Source organism: Pongo pygmaeus, chromosome 2 (genome assembly GCF_028885625.2).
Source record: "Pongo pygmaeus isolate AG05252 chromosome 2, NHGRI_mPonPyg2-v2.0_pri, whole genome shotgun sequence".
NCBI lineage: Eukaryota > Metazoa > Chordata > Mammalia > Primates > Hominidae > Pongo > Pongo pygmaeus.
In genome coordinates, this window is record NC_085930.1 from 140,131,467 (window position 1) to 140,154,633 (window position 23,167).

At 35.0% G+C, this 23,167-nt stretch overlaps 1 protein-coding gene and 1 non-coding gene across 2 annotated transcripts in view; both read right to left on the reverse strand.

The window, feature by feature from the left end:
- Positions 1-1,190: 1,190 nt before the first annotated feature.
- The window catches only part of MRPL3 (mitochondrial ribosomal protein L3), a 41,585-nt gene continuing 19,608 nt past the window's right edge, over positions 1,191-23,167 (reverse strand). The window contains exons 7-10 of the mRNA XM_054482338.2: positions 10,758-10,866; positions 9,257-9,334; positions 7,672-7,749; positions 1,191-2,328 (exon numbers count right to left, since the gene is read on the reverse strand). Of these exons, the coding sequence (XP_054338313.1) occupies positions 2,176-2,328; positions 7,672-7,749; positions 9,257-9,334; positions 10,758-10,866 (418 nt within the window). The 3' untranslated portion in view covers positions 1,191-2,175. The remainder of the gene's footprint in view (positions 2,329-7,671; positions 7,750-9,256; positions 9,335-10,757; positions 10,867-23,167) is intronic.
- Positions 18,701-18,837, reverse strand: LOC129034422 (small nucleolar RNA SNORA58). Its single transcript, XR_008501899.1, has one exon. It is a non-coding gene; the product is annotated as a small nucleolar RNA SNORA58 (small nucleolar RNA).

Here is a 23,167-nt window from a genome sequence, read left to right on the forward strand (position 1 = left end):
TTGAATTTACACTTTCACATGAATTTTAGAATCAGTTTGACTAGCTCTAAGTCCTATTGAGAGTTTTAAAACAGGATTGAAATGAATTATTTACAATACAACCTTCCCATTCATGGCCATGATATTCTTCTCCATTACTGAAGTTTTCTTATCCATCTTTCAAAAAAGAACATAAGACTCTAGCATATTTCTTGTTAGGCTTTCCCTACGTGATTTTTAATTGCTATTATAAATAAATATCCATTTTTCCCATAAAATATTGCTATATGTTTGTATATTAATCTTGTACTGTTACCTTTTTCAACTCTATTGGTTCTGATAGCTTGTCAGTTGTCTACCTTTCATCTTCTAGGTAAATATTTCTTACAAATAATGAGATTTGCTCCTACTTTCCAATTTATCTCATTACTTTTACTTGTCTTACTGCACTGGCTAGGACACCCAAGAATACTGTTGAATAGAAGTTGTAGAGGGTATCCTTGTTTGATCCCTGAAAAGAATTCTTCTAGCATTTTACCCTTGTATATGATGATTACTAGAGATAACTTTTAACAAGTTAACAAATTTCTAGTTTGATTTTTTTTTAACCAAATATGGTGTGGTGGTTTTAAATGTAATCTACTCCAGTTAAAGACTATGACAGTCTATTATTATCCCTAATCAAACTCATGAATAACGAACAGTATGTAAAAAATAATGTTGTGTTTTACTTTAGCACCCAGGAAGCTCAAAACCAAACTATCTGAATATAACAACTCTGCACAGCACAGCCTGCTCATCTATATGACATTGACACTATTCCCTCCCCCAAAATACCGCCTATTCTAATTTATATTATCCTAAATGTTTTTCTCTTATTTTTCTATTTTATTGAGTGGATTTCCTATCAATTGCCATACATTTTTAATGGAATAAGATAAAGTATAAATAAAAACTTTAAAAAAAACGTGGCTATCTTTGGATTTGAAGTGAAAAATGTGATACAACCAGGACAGTATAGCACATGGAGATCTAACACTATGACTAACAAACGTATTGGGTGATGTAAATTAACAATCTGGTTCAGAGGAAATCAAGTATTTAAACTGAGGTCTGCTTATACACATGGTTAAGCTTATTTGTCATGACTAGCCATTAGTAAATACATGTTAATTTCATACAAATAAAAAGAAACCCACAAACCATTAGCATTTTGATTAATACATGATTAATAAAAGTTTGTTGAACATACAATCTTAGATCATTATAAATTCTTTTTGAAAGGTAGGCTGGGCGCAGTGGCTCATGCCTGTAATCCTGACACTTTACGAGGCCACGGAAGGTAAAAAGCTTGAACTCAGAAGTTCAAGACCACCCTGGGCAACATAGTGGGATCCCATTTTTACAAAAAAATACAAATATTAGCCAGGCATGGTGGTGGGCACCTATAGTCCCAGATACTTGGGAGGCTGAGGTGGAAGGATCACTTGAGCTCAGAAGGTCGTGGCTGCAGTGAGCCAAAATCGCACCATTGCACTGCACTCCAGCCTGGGCAACACAGCAAAACCCTGCCTAAAAAATACAAAACAAAATGAAACAAAACAAAAACAAAACACACTGATCTTATAATTGAGTGATAAAACTAAAAAGTAATCACCTCTCCCAACAAAAATGTAAACAGGACCGATAATTTATGATTTTATTGTCTTTCCCTTGTCCGGCCTTTAACATGTTTCTGTAATTTAAATAAAAATCTATTTACTTTCTCCATTTTTGCAAATGGTTTCTTTACCCAAATAGGTTACACTATAGTCCCCATATGGTTTTCTACTGTTCCACAACCACTATGTCACAAAGATTGATGAAACTTTAATAAAAGTTAAATTTACAGACATCCTAAGATAACTTGGGAAATATGTAGTAAAAAAGAATCGAGTCCACAAATTAAGAATATTTTGCTAATATGCCCAACACCAATTTCAGCAAATCCAATCTACTTAACTCATATATTTAATATGGTAATTTTTCTAACAAAATTTAATGGGGGTATGAATGATATATTTATGCCCTTGACAAAGATGACATGTGTGATTTTGTTGCGACTAAGAAAGGAGAATACGATTTCTGGTGGTTATTATATCACTCTGGCTCATCGAAGCTCACAGAATATGTAAGGTTCTGGCACGTCCAAAGATGTTAGGCGAATGTAATAGAAGGCGCACCGGGCTGACACACGTTTTCATCATACAAATCTTCCGGCAGTTCCTCTTCATCTCCATCAGGAAAATATGTAGGGAATGGTAGATTTTTACCGAGATCCTTATATGCAGGCAGTTTAGAATCTCTGACCTGAGAGAAGGCAAAAATCTTAGTAAGTGATACCAATTAAGTTCTTTAAAGGCAGACTTTTCAGCTATTATTCATAATCAAAGAAATACCTGCGACTACATTTTCTAATGTGAATAACACAACTGTTACATACATGGAGTAAAAAGAACTCAAGTCAACGCTTTCCTTTAATTCTAAAAAATTTGACTAATCCAGTAACAAAAACTCAAGAAGCTATAAGGATAAAATCACCAATAACAATTGGTGATTTGTTACTTTGTTAAATTTGGTGATTGTTACTTTGTATCTTAACTTGTAAGAATCTCTAGGATTGCCCCACAGGATGAAATCACATTCTAAAATTACTACTTGAATTTCATTTATATGGATTCATTTTCAAATATAATGACCCGACAAACTAGCATTTTTGTTAGTCTTAACTCTAAGAGCACATAATAAAAAATATCACCTCTTATTAAGGAAATTAGCTTACATTTTTCTTCCCCGAGTCATTTCTCCAACAAATAAAACAAACAAGATTGTATTTCTATGTCACATGGTCAAAAAAAAAAAAGTCCTGTATTGATGGAAGATTTAAAGATAATTCTTCAGCATTTTCAAATTTGGGTAAGGGCCTTTAAGTTGAGACTATTTTATATCATTCTTGATTTAGCACTGAATACTCCCATGGCCTTAGTGCATTTTTCTGCTTATAGGTGTGAGCAACAAGAACCAATCCTATCTTCATATACAATAAATGCAGCACAATGTATGTCAGAGCATACATTCTTATTGATAAGTTAAAGACAGAATAATATTTAGCAAAAACAATAACAGACCTATGAGTCTTTATAAGAGCTCTGTTAACTCTATATATTCTCAAAAATTCTAATTATATCTGTGAATTCACAGACTGAACAATTTTAATATAGGTACTGATGTGATCTAAAATGTTGAGTTTTATTTTTGGAAAACATTATTGGATTCTTCAGAACTTCTGACTCATTCTACAGCCTTCATTCATAAATAAATTTTTTAAAAAAATTACATGTAATTATATACACACAGTAAAATGAGGCATAATTGCTTTAGCAATAAGAAATGAATAATTTGGTTGAAATAAAGTACACACCTGCTAGGAACAGCTTAGTACAGAAAAACAGATCTACTTTAATCCCTTTTATTAAAATTGTTTCAAGAAATTATCAGTAAATTACCCAGAAGAAAGTAAACTTGTTTAGTTTTGTCCCCCCAATCCATTAATCTTAGATTGAACTTTAAGAAGGGAAAAAGTCATATTCTTACCAATTTAAACTTGCTCAGTATTTAGGATTGGAAATAAAACCCAAGCAAAAAAACCAATAAAACCAATCACAACAAAACTTTCTGTGCTAACTTGAGAAATAAAAATTTAGTCATCAATGACCCAAAGAGATAATTCTCAGTTGCTTTCACACTTTTATAGAACTATTATACCTGAGAAATATTTTAGACGATGGAAGCACTGTTTGTAAAATCTAAGTATTATAATTCATGGATCTGAAATGTAAATGACATCTCAACCATTTTTGTCTTAGTGGTGCAAAAATCGAGGGCCAAAGGTAGGCAGCCCATATGTATTTTTGTGTATTTAATCTTACCTCAGGTTTATTATTTCCCTGCCTGCACCAAGACTCCCTCAATTATCTACCTCATTCTTTTTATGTCTATCAGCAAACCAGTCTAAATCTTTTAAGAAAATGTGGGGGAAGGACAGACAAAAGCCAGGCAAATCTGAAAATAAATGATATATAAGACATAGGAATGAACATACATTTTATAAATGTATGTTCATTTTATAAAATGAACGTATTTTAGAACATACATTTATACTTATGCTGTAAACAATAGTTCTTTAGTCATTATTAATCATTTTAGTCATCATTTATGACAATATTTAGTCATCATTAATATTTAGTCATCATTAATACATTTAGTGAATCCAAACAGCAAAACAAAAAGCTAATGCCAATTAAATAGGTTGGTCATCTCTAAGACTATCTTTACTAACTTTGGAATCTTAAAAAAAAGTTATTGGTAACCCTGTACTCTGAGGAAACAAAAGCTCCCAAGAAGTGAGTGGATGTTAACAAAGTTGGCTGCCCACTAGGAAGTGGCTCAAAACCCACAGGCAAGGAAGGACTAATTTACCTGCTACGGAGTCATTGGAAGAATGGAAATAACGGAGTGAAAGGACATAGCAAGTTTTACCATTTAAAACTCAAACCTACAAAATGTTCCCCAAATTCATACCTTAATTAATGCCTGGGCAGATACTTTAAGGTTACAAAAGAAAGTTATTTAAGCACCATATTTCAAAGATTTTTTTACAGGATGTGTTCTTTTATTATACAAATATACTTGCTGGAAATATACTCACTAGTGTGTTAACAGTTCAAAGGGGACTAGACATTGTTCTGATGCCAGTTTCTCAAAATGTATTTAGACTCCTGTTTCAGAACTCTTTGGTGTATCTTCTGAGTATCTTCAGTGATGGCAAACTATTATCGATCATGAGAGTGAATAGAGTTTTTGGAAGTAAGCTTTTATTGAAGTAGGCGATAAATCTGAGTAATAAATGTTACTGGCTATCAACTATTTATACAACTACATCAGAATGTCATTGTATGTACTATAGTTTTTCAAGATAATTGACCATTCATCTCCGCTGGTAACAGGGATATTGTAGAAGTACTTGAGAAGATGTTGTAGTAGTACTTGAGAAGTCACAGCAATTAATGGTAAGGTTCAGCTAAACCAGCCTAGAATCATGTATGTAGAAAAATAGGCAGAAAAGGAGGATCTGACATTTAAAAATTAATCTGGTGTCCAGTATACTTTTATTATAAAAAATAATCCTTCTCCTTTATCAGGTTGTGCTATTTATAACCTGTGATCTGAAATGTGGGGCCAGGGATATGAAGATATGTCTTCATATGAATTATGAAGACAAAATACTATGGGAAGTACAATGACAATACTCTGGCTTCAACTATCTGTCACTGTAAGTATGACTGCCTTACGTGGGGACTAGAAACCTACTTAAACTTAAAAACCTGCAAACTTAAGGAAAAAACAAAACTTACAAAAATTCATCAAATACACTTTTCTTTTTTTTTCTTTTTCTTTTTTTTTTTTTAAGCGAGGTCCCACTCTGTTGCCCAGGCTAGAATGCAATAGTGTGATCATAGCTCACTGCAGCCTCCAACTCCTGAGGCCACGTGATCCTATCCTCCCACTTCAGCCTCCTGAGTAGCTGGAATTACAGATGCAAGCCACCAGGCCTGGCTTAAATGCATTTCTTTCTTTAAGAAAAATGAGAATAATCCAGTCAGTAAGTGAAGTGTCTCAGAAAGGTAATTTTAAAAAGCAAAATTCTTATTCCTTGCAAGATTTCAAAAAATTATTCCCTATGCTAGTAATGGAACCTAGAAATGAAAAAAATATATAAGGAAACACTGAGTTTAAAAAATCAGAAGATTAAGTTTCACTATTTCTTTGCTGCTATCACTGGAATATCAATGAAGAATATACTCTGGAGAACAGCTGACATAACTTCTAATACAAATTTATTTTCAGCATGGAAGATTCAAAACTCAGAGGTAAGAAAATTTGTATTATGTTGGAATAAACCCCAGGCAGAATATTTATTTTCTATTTTATGGAAGTAAGTCTCTGAGAACTTGAAGAGTTTTCATTAAAATGTATCTGAGCTATCGGTACAAATTTTTTACTTTTTTTTTTTTTTTTTTAAGAAAAACACTTAAAAGATATAATCAGAGCATGGTGCTAGTAATAATAAAAAAGCTCCCCCTCAAATGTCTACCTTTAACCACTTTTGATGATTCCAATTTTTACCTCATGTATTTATGTTTTGTCAAAGTAACTCTTTTAAAAGCCAAAAAGCATTTTTTTTGCGGGGATGGGGGCAGGGTTTACTTATAATTGACACATAATTGTACATACATATGGGGTACGGTGTGATGTCTCAATACATATACATTGTATAATGATAAAATCAGGATAACTAGCATATCCATTACTTTAAGCATGTATCATTTCTTTTATGGTGATAACATTCAAAATCCTCTCTTCTACCTATATTGAAATATACATTACTATTAGCTATAGTCAGTCACCCTACTATATAACAGAACACCAGAATGTATTCTTCCTAACTAACTCTGTGCTTGTAGACCACCTCTGCCAGCTCTCCTCCCCACTATCTTCCCTCAGCCTCTGGTAAAACCATTCTGCTCTCGACTTCTATGAAATCAACTTTTAGATTCTACATAAAAGTGAGATCATGCAATATTTGTCTTTCTGTGCCTAGCTCATTACACTTAACATAATGTCCTCCAGGTTTATCCATGTCACCACAAACAATAGCAATTCATTCTGTTTATGGCTGAAGATTATTCTAGTGTGTGTGTGTGTGTGCATTCTCTAGAATATTCTTCAGCCATACGCACACACACACATACACACACACCCCTACCCACCACATCTTCTTTATCCATTCATTTGTAGATGGGGCACTTTAAAAAGCTAACATGTTCCTTTTGGAAGGACAGAGATATACTGGTATTTTGGCAATAGTTTTCCAAATATCTTTCTCATATTCCTGAAGATCTTTCTGCTTACTGGCCTGATATGGTTTGGATTTTTGTCCCCGCCCAAATCTAATGTCAAATTGTAATCCCCAATGTTGGAAGAGGGGCCTGGTGGGAAGTGATTGGATCATGGGGGCAGACTTCCCCCTTGCTGTTCTCGTGATAGTGAGTTCTCACAAGATATTGTTGTTTAAAAATGTGTAGCACCTCCCCCTTCCCTCTCTTCCTCCTGCTCCAGCCATGTAAGACATGTCCGTCTCTCCTTCCCCTTTTGCCATGATTGTAAGTTTCCGAGGCCTCCCTAGCCATGCTTCCTGAACAGCCTGCAGAACCCCGAGCCAATTAAACCTCTTTTATTTATAAATTACCCAATCTTAGGTATTTCTTTATAGGCGTCCATTCATTCTATTAGGATGGACTAATACACAGCCTTACCCTTTTTACAGGTTCTTGGTTTTAAAGAAATAGAATACAGGTTATCTTGCGCATTTTTTTCACTCAGGTGCTACTAAAAAGCAGAAAGATTCAGGAGAGAACATGTGGAAAAACAGCCATTTATTTATAAGCCACATATATGAGTCAAAGGAGACTTTATGGCAAATATCCACATATATAAACAATAGAAAATAAAGATAGTAATTTGTTAGCTTGTGAGTAAGAAACAAAACAAAACAAAAAAAAAAAGGAAAAAAAAGAAGACGCTTATACTTACCTTTACTAAGCAATTTTTATGTCCAGGTACAGAGCCATTTACATAGATTATGTTGTGCTTTGTGTTTATTCTCCACACCTAAAGCATGAAATAAAACCAAAAATTTTAGGATATACTTGTATTAAAACAATGTTACTAAAAGCTGAGGATGTGAGTTGCTTGTAAAGTAATAATCTTACCAGTACTTCAGAATGTTGAATAAGAACTGAAAAACTTCAAGTCCTATGGATGACTTGTAATAGAAGACCATAGCAGATATATCTTATGGAAGTAGTAGAAAACTCTCACTTTAAATAGAGATGTGACTGAATGATCAAGACTATTTGGATATCTCAAAGGACTCTGTTGACACCATTAACAATAACAAGTGGAAATTCAATTTTATTTTATTTTTAGTTAATACTAGTTTGCTGTAACTAGAGGCTGGAGAAGCCACAACCTCACTGATTCTAATTTCTAAAGTAAGTGGGCTGAGTAGATGATCCTCAAAAGATCTTCATGTGGAGAAAAAACGTACATAAATGGGAGAGAATGATTGGTCAAAAAATGGTACTGAGAAAATAAAATATTTGGAGAAGGAATCAAGTTTGACCCATGGCGCCTATCTAATAATGAATAAGTATTAAATATTACAGAAATTGAAATCACACACACGAAGAAAATACAGCAAATAGATGGTCTCTGATGAGTATAAATGTAATAGAAGGGGTAAAAAAATCTTAGGTTTAATTATATAAAATTTGAAAACTTCTCCTGGTCAAAATTTATATATAAAAGGTATCTAGAATAGAGACTGGGAGGATATGCACCAAAATGTTTCCAGTGATTGTCTTTGGGTATTGTTCTTATGGGTGGCTTATTTTCTTCTTTGTACTTCCTACACTTTAAAACATACATGCAAACAAATATAAACATTAGTTGTTTAACAGAAATATAATTATACAGCATCCATTATAGTATAACTCAGTTTTACTTAGATACATTTCTCATTGGTAGAGATTGAATTCAACTTCTCTTTTAAATATACACAGATTTTTTTTATAAAAACGGATGTATATCATAATCCTTTTGTAGTGCTATTGTTTCCTCCTATTTTGATTGTCTCCCACTCTACTCCTTACCTACATCCACTTACACACACACACACACATTTGATATATAATCCAAGAACCTGGTATATACCCTTCCACTCTTCTGTGATTATATGATGGCACAGCAACATACACATGTAGAGAGCTTTTGTTCAATCTTTTACTCAATAAAGAGTCTTATACTGAATGCTCTGAATCTTACTTTTTTCATGCAACAATATCTTGTAAAAATCTTCCAGGTCCAAGAGTGGACTACTAATTTTGTCTCTTTAATGATTGCACTTTTCATGGCTTGAAATATACACTATCATTACTACCACCATTACTACAACTAGAGTGTACATACACACACACACAATTCATGTATCCTCTTTTCCTCAATAATTTTAAAGCCTCTTAGAACAATGGTACAGACACAGATTAAATACATATTCTGCTGCCTTTGCATTTAGACAATTTAGCTGTTCCTAAAAAGAACCACTTGTAACACTTACTTTCAGTCCATATTCTGTCCTGTATATGTTTCCCATTTTTCCAGGCATTTTAGTTCCAGGCCAGACTCTGCCAATATCCTAAATGAGAAAACTAAAGTTAACACTTTTAAGTACTATCAATTTTAAACAGCACTGAACAAACCACAATGCAAACTAAAAATATAAATTATTAAAATGTTTTATTTTTCCCCTATTCTGCTGGGTCCCAGTAAGGAACTAAATATGGATTTAGACATATTTACTCCTAGAGGATTTCCTTTCTAATGAGACTAGACTGATAAAATAAATACAGACTAAGAAACAGATTTAGGAGAAAAACTCAGTAACAACTGACCTAATACTGGCTAAGAATTAAAAAAGGACAAGGGCATACAGACACACCAACACCATCATTCAAAGAAAAAAATGGACTGCCAGGCCTGTTTTGAACTCATGTTCTGTATTAACTGACTTAATGGACTTCATCCATACCACTGGTGCTGGAATGGTCCTACTGCTCCTTGCTTTAGATGTTACTTTCCTTGACCAAAATTATTCAAGGACAGAGTTAGTTATCAGAATACTAGTTTGTCTAGCCCTGGTTTTCTCTGATTTACATAAATCCAACAGCTTCACACAGTCTCTGATTTTGACTCTGATAACGGATAATAGTTCTACATCTAAAGAAGCAAATCTGAATTATGACTAAAATGGAACAGCTTCTTACAACACATGAATTCTCACAATATAAACACTTTTCCATCAGCTGCTCTCACATTAACAGGTGAAACTCCCAGTGGAAGAACCTCATCATGGCATTAGATATGTTTAATATGTAACCAACAGGCTTAAAAGACAATTCTGAGTATTACAGACTAAGTATCACTCTTACTCATTCTACAAATATATTCCGTTATACATGACTACAATGTTCCAGTAGACAGAACTGAGACACACACACACACACACACACACACACACACACCCCTCTATTTCTCTGTGTGCTACATTTTTTCCTTGTGTGCATGCATGCATTCCCCTCCCCCACCAAACAGTATATGCATACTTATAGTTTGAATTCAACACTATAGGGTTCATTTTAATTTTCCCATTTTCATACTTTAACGCCCTTTTCCAACAGTGAGAAACCCAGCTCCATTATCAATACATTTACTTATCTACTCAATCCTACAATTCACAGAAAATTATTTCGTAATTATTAACTGATACTAATTCAAAAGACAAATTGAATTCAACATTTGCACAAAGTACATTTTAAATTTAGACTCAGGGTATATACAGCCAAACTACAGATGCTCAGCTAACCTTGTGGAATATAACTAATTCTAGTCTGGCTCTGGGAAATGAGTGAGGGGCAAGGATCCATAAAAGGGTGACAAGTACATGGAGCCCCCCGGTGTCAGACTAACATTATGTGACTTCATATCAAGGACGGACTGAGGACTACATGTGCAGAAGTTGAATATTTAGCATTAAAAAGAGCTTCACTAGTTATACTCACACCAGTTGCAACAGCTCCAGGTCTCCTGTGGGTTTTCGTTTGACCATGCGTAGCAGGCTGGCCTTTAAATCCCCATCTTTTCATGACACCTTGAAAACCTTTACCAATACTGAACAAAACAAAAGTTAGAATTTTCATAATGAAAAGAGCATAGACCATTCCCAATTGTACACTTTCTAGTACCAACTGTACACATTATTGTTAGAGATTTAACAAAGCTTCTTATTTAAATAACTAGAAAAGGCTATACAAGTAAAACTGCAAATAAACATTCCTTTATCTCTGTCTTGGTCTGCACCCCTTCCTGGAGTCTAATTCTATATAAAATGATTAATTCAAGATTGTGAGACACCAGCAAGCTAAGCACAGGGAATTTTATCTGAACAGGAGTTTTATCATCCTAATTCTGTGAAGATGACACAGTAAAAATGGAAAAGCTCTAGAAGTTTCAAAGTACTTATAACAGATATGGCAAGCAGCCATTAAGATGGAACCCAAAGATCACCACCTCCTGGTTCTCATGCTCTTGCTTAATTCCCTCCCCTTGAGTCTGGGTGAACCTAGTCCCTTGCTTCTAATAAACAAAATATGGCAAGAGTGATGAGATGTCACTTCTGAGATTTGGTTACAAAGAGACTGCAGCTTCCATCTTGGTACTCTCTTGCTTGCCAGGCTCTGAAAGAAGCCAACTTCCACAGCTAGTGTAAACTGTCCTATGGAGAGACATGCTGCAAGGATGTCTCCAGTTATTAACAAAGGACCTGAGGTCTGCCAATGGACTATTAGTAGGTACGGAGGTAGATTCTCCCCAGTTAGAACCTTAACATGACTACAGCCCTGGCTGATGCTTGACTGCAGCTTTGGGAGAGACCCCAAGTCAGAGGCATCCAGGTAAGTTATAATGGGATTTCTGAGCACAGAAACTGAGGTAATAAATGTTTGTTACTTTAAGCTATTAAGTTTTAGGATAATGTGTTAGGCAGCAATAGGTACTAGTATAATAGAGGACTAAATAGAAAAAAATAATGCTCTAAATGCTGAACAAATTTTATCTTAGAAGATATCAGAAGGATCTTCACCTCAGGGTTGAGAAGAAACAAATGGAGAAATAAAATCAGAGAGTAACAATTTCTTACTAATCTAAAATCTCCTTTTAAAATGAAATCACTCTATTTTCAAATTCTGTTAACCTAGAAGAACACCCCATGATCCAGGTAGAAAGCAAACAACACTAACGCTAAAGCATTATTAAAGTTTGTTTCTGAAATGCTCACTATATTAGGTATAGAAGGTATGCAGCTTGAAACAACAAAGGCCATATATGACAACCATACTGATGTTATGCTTTCAGCTATTCCCCTAAGATCAGGAACAAGACAAGTATGCCCACTTTCACCACTTCCATTCAACACAGTGCTAGAAGTCTTAGAGCAATTAGGCAAGAGAAAGAAATAAAAGGTATCCAAATTGTAAAGGAAGAAGTTGTCCCATTTGCAGATGATATATCATATATAGGAAATCCTAGACTCCACCAAAAAAGTGTTAGAATAAATTCAGTAAAGTTGCAGGATATAAAATTAACATATAAAAATTGGTAGTGTTTCTATATACTAATAGTGAACTATCTGAAAAAAAAAAATCAAGAAAACAATTCCATTTCCAATAGCTACGAAAAAATAAATACCCAGGAATAAACTTAATAATGGAAGTGAAAGATTTCTACACTGAAAATGATAAAACATTGATGAAAGAAACTGCAGAGGATGTGGGTAAATGGAAAGTTATCCGTTGTTCATGAACTGGAAGAACTGCTAAAACGGCCATACTATACAAAGTGGTCTACAGATTTAATGCAACCTCTATCAAAATACCAATGACACTCTTCACAGAAATAGAAAAAATAATCCTAGAATTCATACGGAACCACAAAAGACACTGAATAGCCAAAGCAATCCTGAGTAAGAATAAAAAAGCTGGAGACATCATACTACTTGACTTCAAAACATACTACACAAAGCTATAGGAGCCAAAACAGCATGCTACTGGCATAAAAACAGACACACAGAACAATGGAACAGAACAGAGAGCCCAGAAATAAATTCACACATCATGGGCAATTGATTTTTGACAAAGGTGGCAATACCACACACTGGGGAAAGACAGTCTCTTCTATAAATGGTGCTGGAAAACTTGAATACCCCCATGTAATGAGGTTAGACCCCTCTCTCTCACCATATGCAAAAATCAATTCAAAATGGATTAAAGACTTAATGAAAAAAAAAAGTATGAAATGACTAGAAGAAAATATAGGGGAAATGCTTCATAATACTGGGCTGGGCAAGTATTTTTAAATGAGACCTCAAAAGCACAGGCGACAATAGAAAAGACACATTACATCAAACTCAAAAGCTTTTTGCACAGCAAAAGAAACAAAGCAAAGAGACAACCTACAGAATGTGAGAAAACATCTGCAAACTACATCTGACAAGAGATATCCAAAATATATACTAAAAGAACTGCAAAAAAACCTAAAATAACTGCAAAGGAACTCCAACAAGTAAAAAAAAACCCAAGTAACCCAATTAAAAAATGAGCAAAATATCTTAACACATTTCTCAAAAAGAGACAAAGAAATGGCCAAGTATACGAAAAATGTTCAAAACCACTAATTATCAGGGAAATGCAAATCAAAACCACAATGAGATACCATCTCATTCCAGTTAGAATGGCTACTGTCAAAAAGACAAAAGAAAACAAGCGTTGGTGAGAATGTGGACAAGAGAACACATACACTGTTAGTGGGGATATAAATTAGTATAGCCACTATGGAAAACAGTATGGAAGCATCCCTCAAAACATTAAAAATATGACGACCATATGATCCAGCAATCCCACTATGGGGTAGATATCCAAAGGACATGAAATCAACATGTTGAAGAGATATCTTATATTTATTGAGCACCATTCACAATAGCCAAGATACAGAATCAACCTAAGTGTCCAACAACAGACAAATGAACAAAGGAAATGTGGCACATATACACATGGAATATGATTCTGTCATAAAAAATAAAATCCTGCCATTTGCAACAACATTAATGAAACTGGAGGACATTATGTTAAGTGAAATATACCAGACACAGAAAGACAAATAATGTATGATCTCACTCACACGTGGAATCTAAAAAATGCTGCTATCATAGAAGTAGAGAGTGCAACAGTGATTACCCAGAAACTGGGGAGAGGATGGGGATGGGAATGAGGAGGATGGGGAGAGGTTGGTTAACAGGTAGATAGAAGGAATAAGTTCTGGTGTTCTATGGTACACTAGAGTATCTATGGTTAACAGTAAATTATTATATATTACAAAATAGCTAGGAATGTTTTTGAATGCTCTCGCCACAAAAAAATGATAAATGCATGAAGTAACAGGTACCGTAACTACCCTAATTTGATCATTATACAATATACACACATATTAAAACATCAACTTGTACCCCATAAATACAACTGCAATGTGTCAATTAGAAATAAAATTTGTCTTTGCTTATATCAGTATAAATGACACAATAAAAAGACTGGAAAAAATTATCAGACTGTACTAGACTTTTTAAATTTTTTTTTTTTTTTTTTTTAAAGAGACAGGGTCTTACTCTGCCAACCACGCTGGAGTGCAGTGGTACAGTGATAACTCACTGCAGTCTTAATAAACTCCTGGGCTCAAGCAATCCTCCTGTCTCAACCTCGTGAGTAGCTAGGACTACAGACTACAGGTGCATGCCACCACACTCAGCTAATTTTTAATTTTTTTGGTAGATAGAGGGATTTTGCTTTGTTGCTTAGGCTGGTCTTGAACTTCCAGCCTTGAGTGATCCTCCCACCTGGGCCTCCCAAAGTGTTGGGATTACAGGTGTGAGCCACCATGCCAGGCATGTGACATATTTTTACTCTTAAAATGAAGATTTTTCTCACCTTTTACTAGATAAAACATCAACATATTTTTAACAGAGTGTTCCCTAACTTCACCAATGTTAGCTATTATTGTACAGTGTACTGTTCAGGCCATTTACAAAGAGGACAAAAAGAAAAAGATTATAAAAACAAACTTATTTCCACTAGGACTTTGCTATGCATTCAGCAAACAATTAGCAATGGTTTGAAGAAAGCCTATGTGAATAATACAGTTTGTTTTCAATATATCAAAAATCTACTCTAAAAATAAGGATAAGGCTGGGTGTGGTGGCACATGCCTGTAATCCCAGCACTTTGGGAAGTTGAGGTGGGAGGGCTGCTTGAGGTCAGGGGAGGCCAGCCTGGCCAACATAGTGAGACCTCAAACTTAAAAACAAAAATGATACATTACATGTACAACTTAACAGCTGAATACTATCAAATCATAGGTCAAAAGTTACTTTTATAAGAATAATTTAAACGTAGCTTATACCACATTCTTCACATTAAGCCCGTGAACAGTGTGTATATAATTTTTTGGAGGTGAAAACTCAAAATAATGTGTATACCTGATCAAAGAGCTAAAACATAACACATATTAAATAAAAACCCACTATTAATTATGTAAACTAACATCTAAGAAGAGAATAATCAAATATTTTATGCTTTAGAAATTTAACAAATGTTTCCACTTAACATTGAATTTTAGAACCTAATTGGAAAGTACAGTGCTTGGCAATTTAAAAATGAAAAGGAAATACCTAAAGAGTAATTTGAACTTACCATATCATTTGGCAAACAACACTTCAAAGAGAAAAGGAGAGAGAGAGACTGGCAACACTAATCTAAATGAACATGTTACATTGGCCATTCTTGGTAGAAAGTTTACTGGTACTTCTGTGTTCTTAAAACTGATGATCTCTTACTTAAAAAGAGAGCATGAGTGCATGCACCAATAGAACACATGCCAGGTGAACTATAGAAGATAATTTAGCTCATTTTAAGAGTAAATAATTATAAGATAAAAGTGGTATCCTGAAAGTGCTAATTATCTGTTGGCTAATTACAGATTGCTTTTCAATCTAGCTCTAGAATACATGATGTAGTTATGTATTCTCTGTACAATGAGAACCTCTTCAGTAACCTTTAAAAAAAAGAACAAAACACAAATAACATGAGAAATTATTGGCTGAATTCAGATTAGGGAGAACAGAGTGTACCTGTTGATCCACGGGAGGTACAGGTATTTATACTACTCTCAGTTGTCACTCAACTTGAGAACAAAAATAAAACAAAAGCAAGAAATGAACTAATCTATACTTAGCATAGCCAGACACATTTCAAGTAAAAGGCTTTCACAGGTCATATAAAATAAAATCTTCATTTTACCAAAAATAATATACAACATACTTTATATTTTATATCCCTTACCCATTTTCTGCTTAGTTTTTAATTAATGATAGCAGAAAAAAATCAAAGGAAAGCTTAAATGGAAAGAACATAGAGATCCCAATTTTAGTGAGATATATTTGAAAATTAAGAAGACATAAAAGTTATATTTTGAGTATCTATACTAAAATATAGAAATTCAGATGTATCATTTAATCTAGGAAACATTATTGTCCTTGCTTCTCAGTCCATTTCCCCTTAGTACACTTTCAGTGCACGAAGGGTAGAAACTGTGTATTATTTAGCTGTAGTGCCCAGTCTAGAGAAGCAGAGTAAAATTTGTTACTGGCTATAGCTGTGTCCTGGGAAGATAGGGGATTAAGTCTCCTTTCTTCTGTCCTACAGTTTCCGATTATTGTATAATGGGCATGCCTTTTAGTTTGAAAAGATGGTTTGAAGAAAAGGGGAGAAGCTTAAAGGTATGGCTAATAATCCTGCAGAAGGGAATGCACAATTTAATGTTTCCCACTGAATTCTATATATCTCTAGAGATTCTTACTATGAGAATTGTATTCCCTTGCTATACTGTGACAAATGCCTACCAGCAGACACACAGGTTTTAATATAAATCCATCATGTATTTCTTTACTTTGTGAGAAACTGCCTTTCATTGCATGATTCTGGATATACTTGTCTATGGGGATAAAATGAAATGTCCATAAGGTGAAGAGTGACCATATACCTGCTTTTAAACCCATCCATTCTGTGTCCTCTGAGAACTTCCTCTAAAATTCCCATCCCCTGAGTATCTCCCTTGAGAAGCCACTGGATTCTCCTACCTTCTTTTCCCTTCATATCCCTCCTCCTCTTTCACTGGAACACAAACTGCTTCTCCTTCTCTCATCTACCATCCACTCTCTGCAATCCATCTTCCTCTCCAATTACTCTTTGGAATTCACTCTGAGGTTAATCCCCAAATCCCAAATCCAAGTCTTTTACTAAAACAGCTTTTTATTATGGAAGTTTTAAGGAATATTCAGGAGCAGGGAGATTAACTCAATAAATCCCTATGTATCCATCATCCAGTGCCGAACAATAATCGACTCAAGGCCTATTTATTTTTTTCATCTGTTCCTCTCCTCTGACAACTCCAATAGATTATTGTGAGGCAAACTCCAGATACCCTATCATTTCATTCACAAATATTTCAGTAGAGATCTCTAAAAGATAAGAATACTTTTGAAGAACAAAACCACAATATCATTATCACAACCTAAAAAATTTAGTAATTTCTTAACATCGGTGTTTAGATTTCTACAGGATCTTTTAAAATAGAATCTCTCCACAGGGTTTTCCTGTACCCCTTAACGTCCCGCTCCTTTCCATTGTCATCATTTCCTCCCTATTTTCCTGCTTCCCTAATGTTCTTTGAGAAATCTCTTTCCTCTTGCTGCCTCTGATTCTCTTCTCACTAAGGTTTAAAAGAGGGGTTGGCAAACTGGCCTGTGCTGGCCGTATGTTTTCGTAAATAAAGTTTTATTGGGATAGAGTCATGCACACTAATTTACATCTCCAATTTAGAGCTGTAATGGCAAAATAAGTTAGTTCTCTCATGGGCAAGAGAGAACATAATGTCTGCAAACCTAAGATATTTACTTCCCATTCTTTGAGAAAAAGTTTTTAGACCCCTGAAGTTATTAGTAATAAGCTGGAGTTCCACAATCTTGCACTCTGGCAAGAATTTTGCCATGATCCCATTCTACAGATGTACCAACCATATCCAATTGGAAGTACCTCAGCCATTCACTTGCAGTGTTTCAGAAACAAACCAAACATCTCTCTTCCTTCAAGTTATCCTTCACAGCCACTAGGGCAGAATTCCCAAGGTGGTAATCTAATCACATAAATTTGTACTCTGCTTTAAAAAAAACAAGCAAACAAACTTAGATGGTTCCCCAGTAGTATTTTTAGCTTAGAATATATAAGGTTTTTTATAACTGGATCCAACCTGACTTCCAAACACTGAAAAATCTTAGTCGTAGCAGATTACTCCATGAGTCCCTAAATAAGCCACTCTTCCATGCCTTTGTTCATTTTGTTCCTTCTGCCTCAAACACCCTTCATACTACATTGTCTATCTTCCCACTATTGTCATGAAAAAACAACCAAGTATTTAATATCAAATTGCATCACCTGTGAAATATTCGATTTTTTTTTTTTTTTTTTTTTTTGAGACAGACTCTCACGCTGTTTACCAGGCTGGAGTATAGTGGTGTGATCTTGGCTTACTGCAAAGCCCCACCTCCCAGGTTCAAGCAATTCTCATGCCTCAGCCTCCCAAGTAGCACCTGCCACCACAGCTAATTTTTTGTCTTTTTAGTAGAGACGAAGTTTCGCTATGTTGGTCAGGCTGGTCCCAAACTCCTGGCCTCAAGTCATCTGTCCACTCTGGCCTCCCAAAGTGCCGGGATTACAGGTGTGAGCCACTATGCCCAGCCCAAAATATTTGATTTTTAATTTTTAAAAATCAAAATCCATACTCTTAAGTAGAGGTTTTTCAATTAGAACCATTTCCAAATTAAGTTTTCTTTTTTTCTTCAGGGAAATGTTTAGAGTCCTGCAATTTATCCAGCCACTGATGAAGCTGGTTAGAGCTGGCAGGAACTCCAAATTATTCTTGCATACACTGTCCCCCCTGCCTGGCCATGAGCACAGTCAGGCAAGGTCTACAAGTATGCCCTCCAAATTAAGTTTTCACTTTCTCTCTTTATGCTGTAAGAAGTTTACGTGACTTGTACATATATCACTCAAAAAACCAGTAACTGTGTACCAAATGGAGAAAGGACATTTGACTTCTTTAAGAATACACCCAAATCAGGCTACATTTTAAAAATTTAATAAATAGAAGTGGGGGTGGGAAGGTGAAGAAATTACTGGTTTAAAAATCAGCTTCTCTGTTATGGTAAAATGGAGATTCACAGGAAAATGGAGATTCACCTGGGTTTCTAGCTAAAATCAACACTGAGCTGAAATGAACCTATAAAACAGATTAGAATTAAGATGAAATTGGGCCAGGCATGGTGGCTCACGCCTGTAATCCCAGTACTTTGGGAGGCCAAGGCGGGCGGATCACAAGGTCAGGAGATCCAGACCATCCTGGATAACACGGTGAAACCCCATCTCTACTAAAAATACAAAAAAACAGCTGGGTGTGGTGGCAGGTGCCTGTAGTCCCAGCTACTTGGGAGGCTGAGGCAGGAGAATGGCATGAACCTAGGAGGCAGAGTTTGCAGTGAGCCGAGATCGCGCCACTGCACTCCAGCCTGGGCGACAGAGCGAGACTCCGTCTCAAAAAAAAAAAAAGAAAAAAATAAAAGAATTAAGATAAAATCTTTTAATCTTTTAACTGTGATAAAGTATTACTGAATATAAAAGCAAAATGTCTAAATCAACATCAAAAGAAATTCTGGTAGGATATAATAATCACTTTACTATGCTTTAGATTCAAACTATCCAAATGTTCTTAGTTTTAAAACAAACAAAAAAATCTAATAAACAAAAAAGAATTAATTTTTGCCAAAACATATTACATGTATACAAAAGGCTTATTAGCTAGCTGACAATCTCCCTCAAGATTAGCTTTTAACTCATGATGAACTAATATGGCACAAACATTTTAATCTTTTACTATAGCTTCTCCTCATTTCAGCAAACTCACCCAGATGTTTCCTACTTACTTGCATTTCCACATAGCATCTCTACTGAAGATCCCTGTAAAGTGTGGCAGTCAATTTCTACCCAATTCAGTGTTGCTGTCTAAACCTACTTGATCAGTGATGAACAGCTGCTGAGCCCACAAGTCAGCCATGGTGGAATTTTCCAGTTGCTTTGTGTTCCATTCACATAGAGTTAGAAGGTGGCATGGAATATCAGTATAGCTGCAACTCTTTAGGACGAATTTGTGATAGCATGACCTGATATGCAGGTATATGATTTCTGTCTAAAAACCACAAACCTCCCATCAATATCTGGGAACATTTTTATCAATAAGAGTGCGAGGCGTGCACTGCTTACGGCTTTTCTGACATCAAATCTAGCTCATTTAATAGTACAAAGAGTCAACTGTGCAGTGATTCCTTCAATTTCCCAACTGCACTAAATAAACCCAGAACACCACATTTGCTGTCTTGGGCACACTCTGTTCTTCTCAAAAAAGGAAAACACAAATAAACAATTCTACAATATCATGAAAGGACACAAATTTTCTGAAGGTCTTCAGCCATATAATGTTCTTCAATAGATCAGAAAGCCATATTGCCATGAGCTATGAATCTACTGTCATGTATTATTTCTTCATTAGTATAGATAAGGGTGAGTTATGCCACTTGGAAAACTGAGGAATTATTTTTTGGAAACAGATTTTTAGAATTGAAAGAAACCTTAGAAGCCATTTAGCCTCAGACCCTCAGGTTAAAGATAACGAAATCGAAATCCCCACAAGTTAAGCCACTTGCCCAAAATCAAATCGCTGGAAATGGAAGCATTCGGCCACGCTTTCAACCCAGGTCATAGTGCCTCTCAAGAAACAGATTAGAAGAAAAATATTAAAATATTCCAGCACATCGGAGAGGCATGAAGCCATTTCAAGGGCATCCTCATTACTCTGTAAATTCCAGATACAATAGATAGTATGTGATCTTAAAATTACCTAGAGTGTTTTGTAAAGCTACTACTTTGTTACATAAAATATAAAGGCAAAACTTAATGTATTAGAAAACACCAGAATTGAATTCCTAATAATGTCATGTTTTCTATTCATTTCGAAAGATATTTTCTATTCAGGAAAACATGGATCTTTCTTTTTAAAATTGAAACTAATTACAAAGCAGCAACATCAATAATAGTGATAGTAGCTAATACTCCTGAGCATTTATTATGTGCCAGGCCTTGAGCTAGGAGCTTTCTATGCACTGTCATTCAATCTTTGTAATATGGCTATGAAGTACATTTACAATTATTCTTATGTTAAAAATGAAGCAGCAAAGAGATTAAGAAAGTTATCTAGGTCACAGAGCTACTGAAAAGCCCATGCTTTTAGCCACCACCTTACATTGCCTCTTATTAGGTCTTAATTTTGCTGAGCTTGAGTAAAAACATGCTGCTTTGTAAACAGGGAGGCAATTATAGATGACCACTAATAAAATTTTTAACTCAACAAAACAACTAAATATAACCCCAACACACCACTCTCCAATCATTCATTTTGACTGATTTAAGAGGGATTAATTTTTACAAAGATTATTTCTCTCTATAGTTTAATCACTCATCTTGAAAATTGTTTCACTAATACATTAAAAACATACTGCTTTGAATAACCAGTACATAAAGTTACTTGTTAAAAATGAAATAAAATTGAAAATGTACAGGACAGCACAGCAACTGTACCCTGAAGGCAGCATATACCTTGCTTTCTCCTTCCAGAGTTTACAACAAACATCTACCAGTTAGAACAATGAGCTTGTGGGCAGAGTTTCTGACAGTATGTAGACACTCTTCACTCAACAGTGTACTGGGCTAGGTATACAGCCCACAAAGTCTTTACTCTTTTAAGAACCCATGTTGACAGTTTAAACATCTTTAAGACTTTGGTAGGCAACAATACTTCTTTACACATTTTGGTATTTGAATGAAAGAATCCAAACTAACTGAATCTCAGTAAATGTGCCAAGGTGCTCCAATACCTAATCTCCTCCACCCCACTCCCCTTAATTTTTATTGCTGGCCAGGCATGGTGGCTCACGCCTATAATCCCAGCACTTTGGGAGGCTGAGGCAGGCAGATCACGAGGTCAGGAGATCGAGACCATCCTGGCTAAAACGGTGAAACTCCATCTCTACTAAAAATACAAAAAATTAGCTGGGCGTGGTGGCAGTTGCCTGTAGTCCAGCTACTCGGGAGGCTGAGGCAGGAGAATGGCGTGAACCTGGGAGGCAGAGCTTGCAGTGAGCCGAGATTGTGCCACTGCACTCCAGCCTGGGCAACAGAGCAAGACTCCATCTCAAAAAAAAAAAAAAAAAAAAAATGTATTACTAATGATAACATTGTCAAGTAGTTATTTTTCTGTTTTGAGACCAAAGGGTAACGAGAATTTAAAGGACACTGACAACTGTAAAGTAGTAAGATTATTCCTGAAAATATGAGTTGTTTTAATCAGCCCAGACTTGTAGACAAGATTTTTAAATTATCCTTCTTTCAGAAAGAAAAAAATATTTTAAGTACCTGAAGTCTTCTGACTTCAAATTTTAAGTAAATAAATAAATTACAGATAACCAGAAGAAAAATTACTTCAGGTATGCACTGTCATGAATTCAAAGTTCAACAAGACACCTAGCAGGAAGTGTCTCTCCGTGCTATTATGAATGCATCACTACCATCTCTGTCCTTCAAGTCCTTTCAGGCAGATACCTAACACTGCTCCCTAACCACAGCAGAAAGTATCTTTAGTTTTCTTTTTATTTGTTCTTTGTTTCATTCTCTCATTTCTTCCTTTTTTTTTTTTTTTTTTTAACAAGTTATAATAAGCACCACCAGAATTCAACAGAAAAAAAATGGGCTAAACATCCTATGCTGAGGATGGAATTAACAGTCATACCTCAGCTTACTCACTATTTATACATTATCTATAGTTGTTCCCTCTTCAAAATCGAGACTGAAAGAATGGGAAAATGTTAGACTCTAAACCATCATCTATTAAAAGTTACAATGGAATATAATTGCTACTATAGAACAAGAACATAAACCTTAAAAATGTACCCAGGGTAGGGGCAGGGAGAAAAGACATCATGATACATGCTAGCTTAAAGATTTTATTTGGAATGAATTACATAAACTGCCATATTTCAAAGACTGGGCTTCATTATCTATTGATAGTATAATAAAACTATGTAAAAATGTTCTGCTAGGCAGTTTTATTTATTAGATGTAAAAATCTTCCCCATACAATCTAAATAAAATTTGTCTTCTACCATCCTTTTGATGAAAAACTATTGCTGATATTACAAGTAAAAATT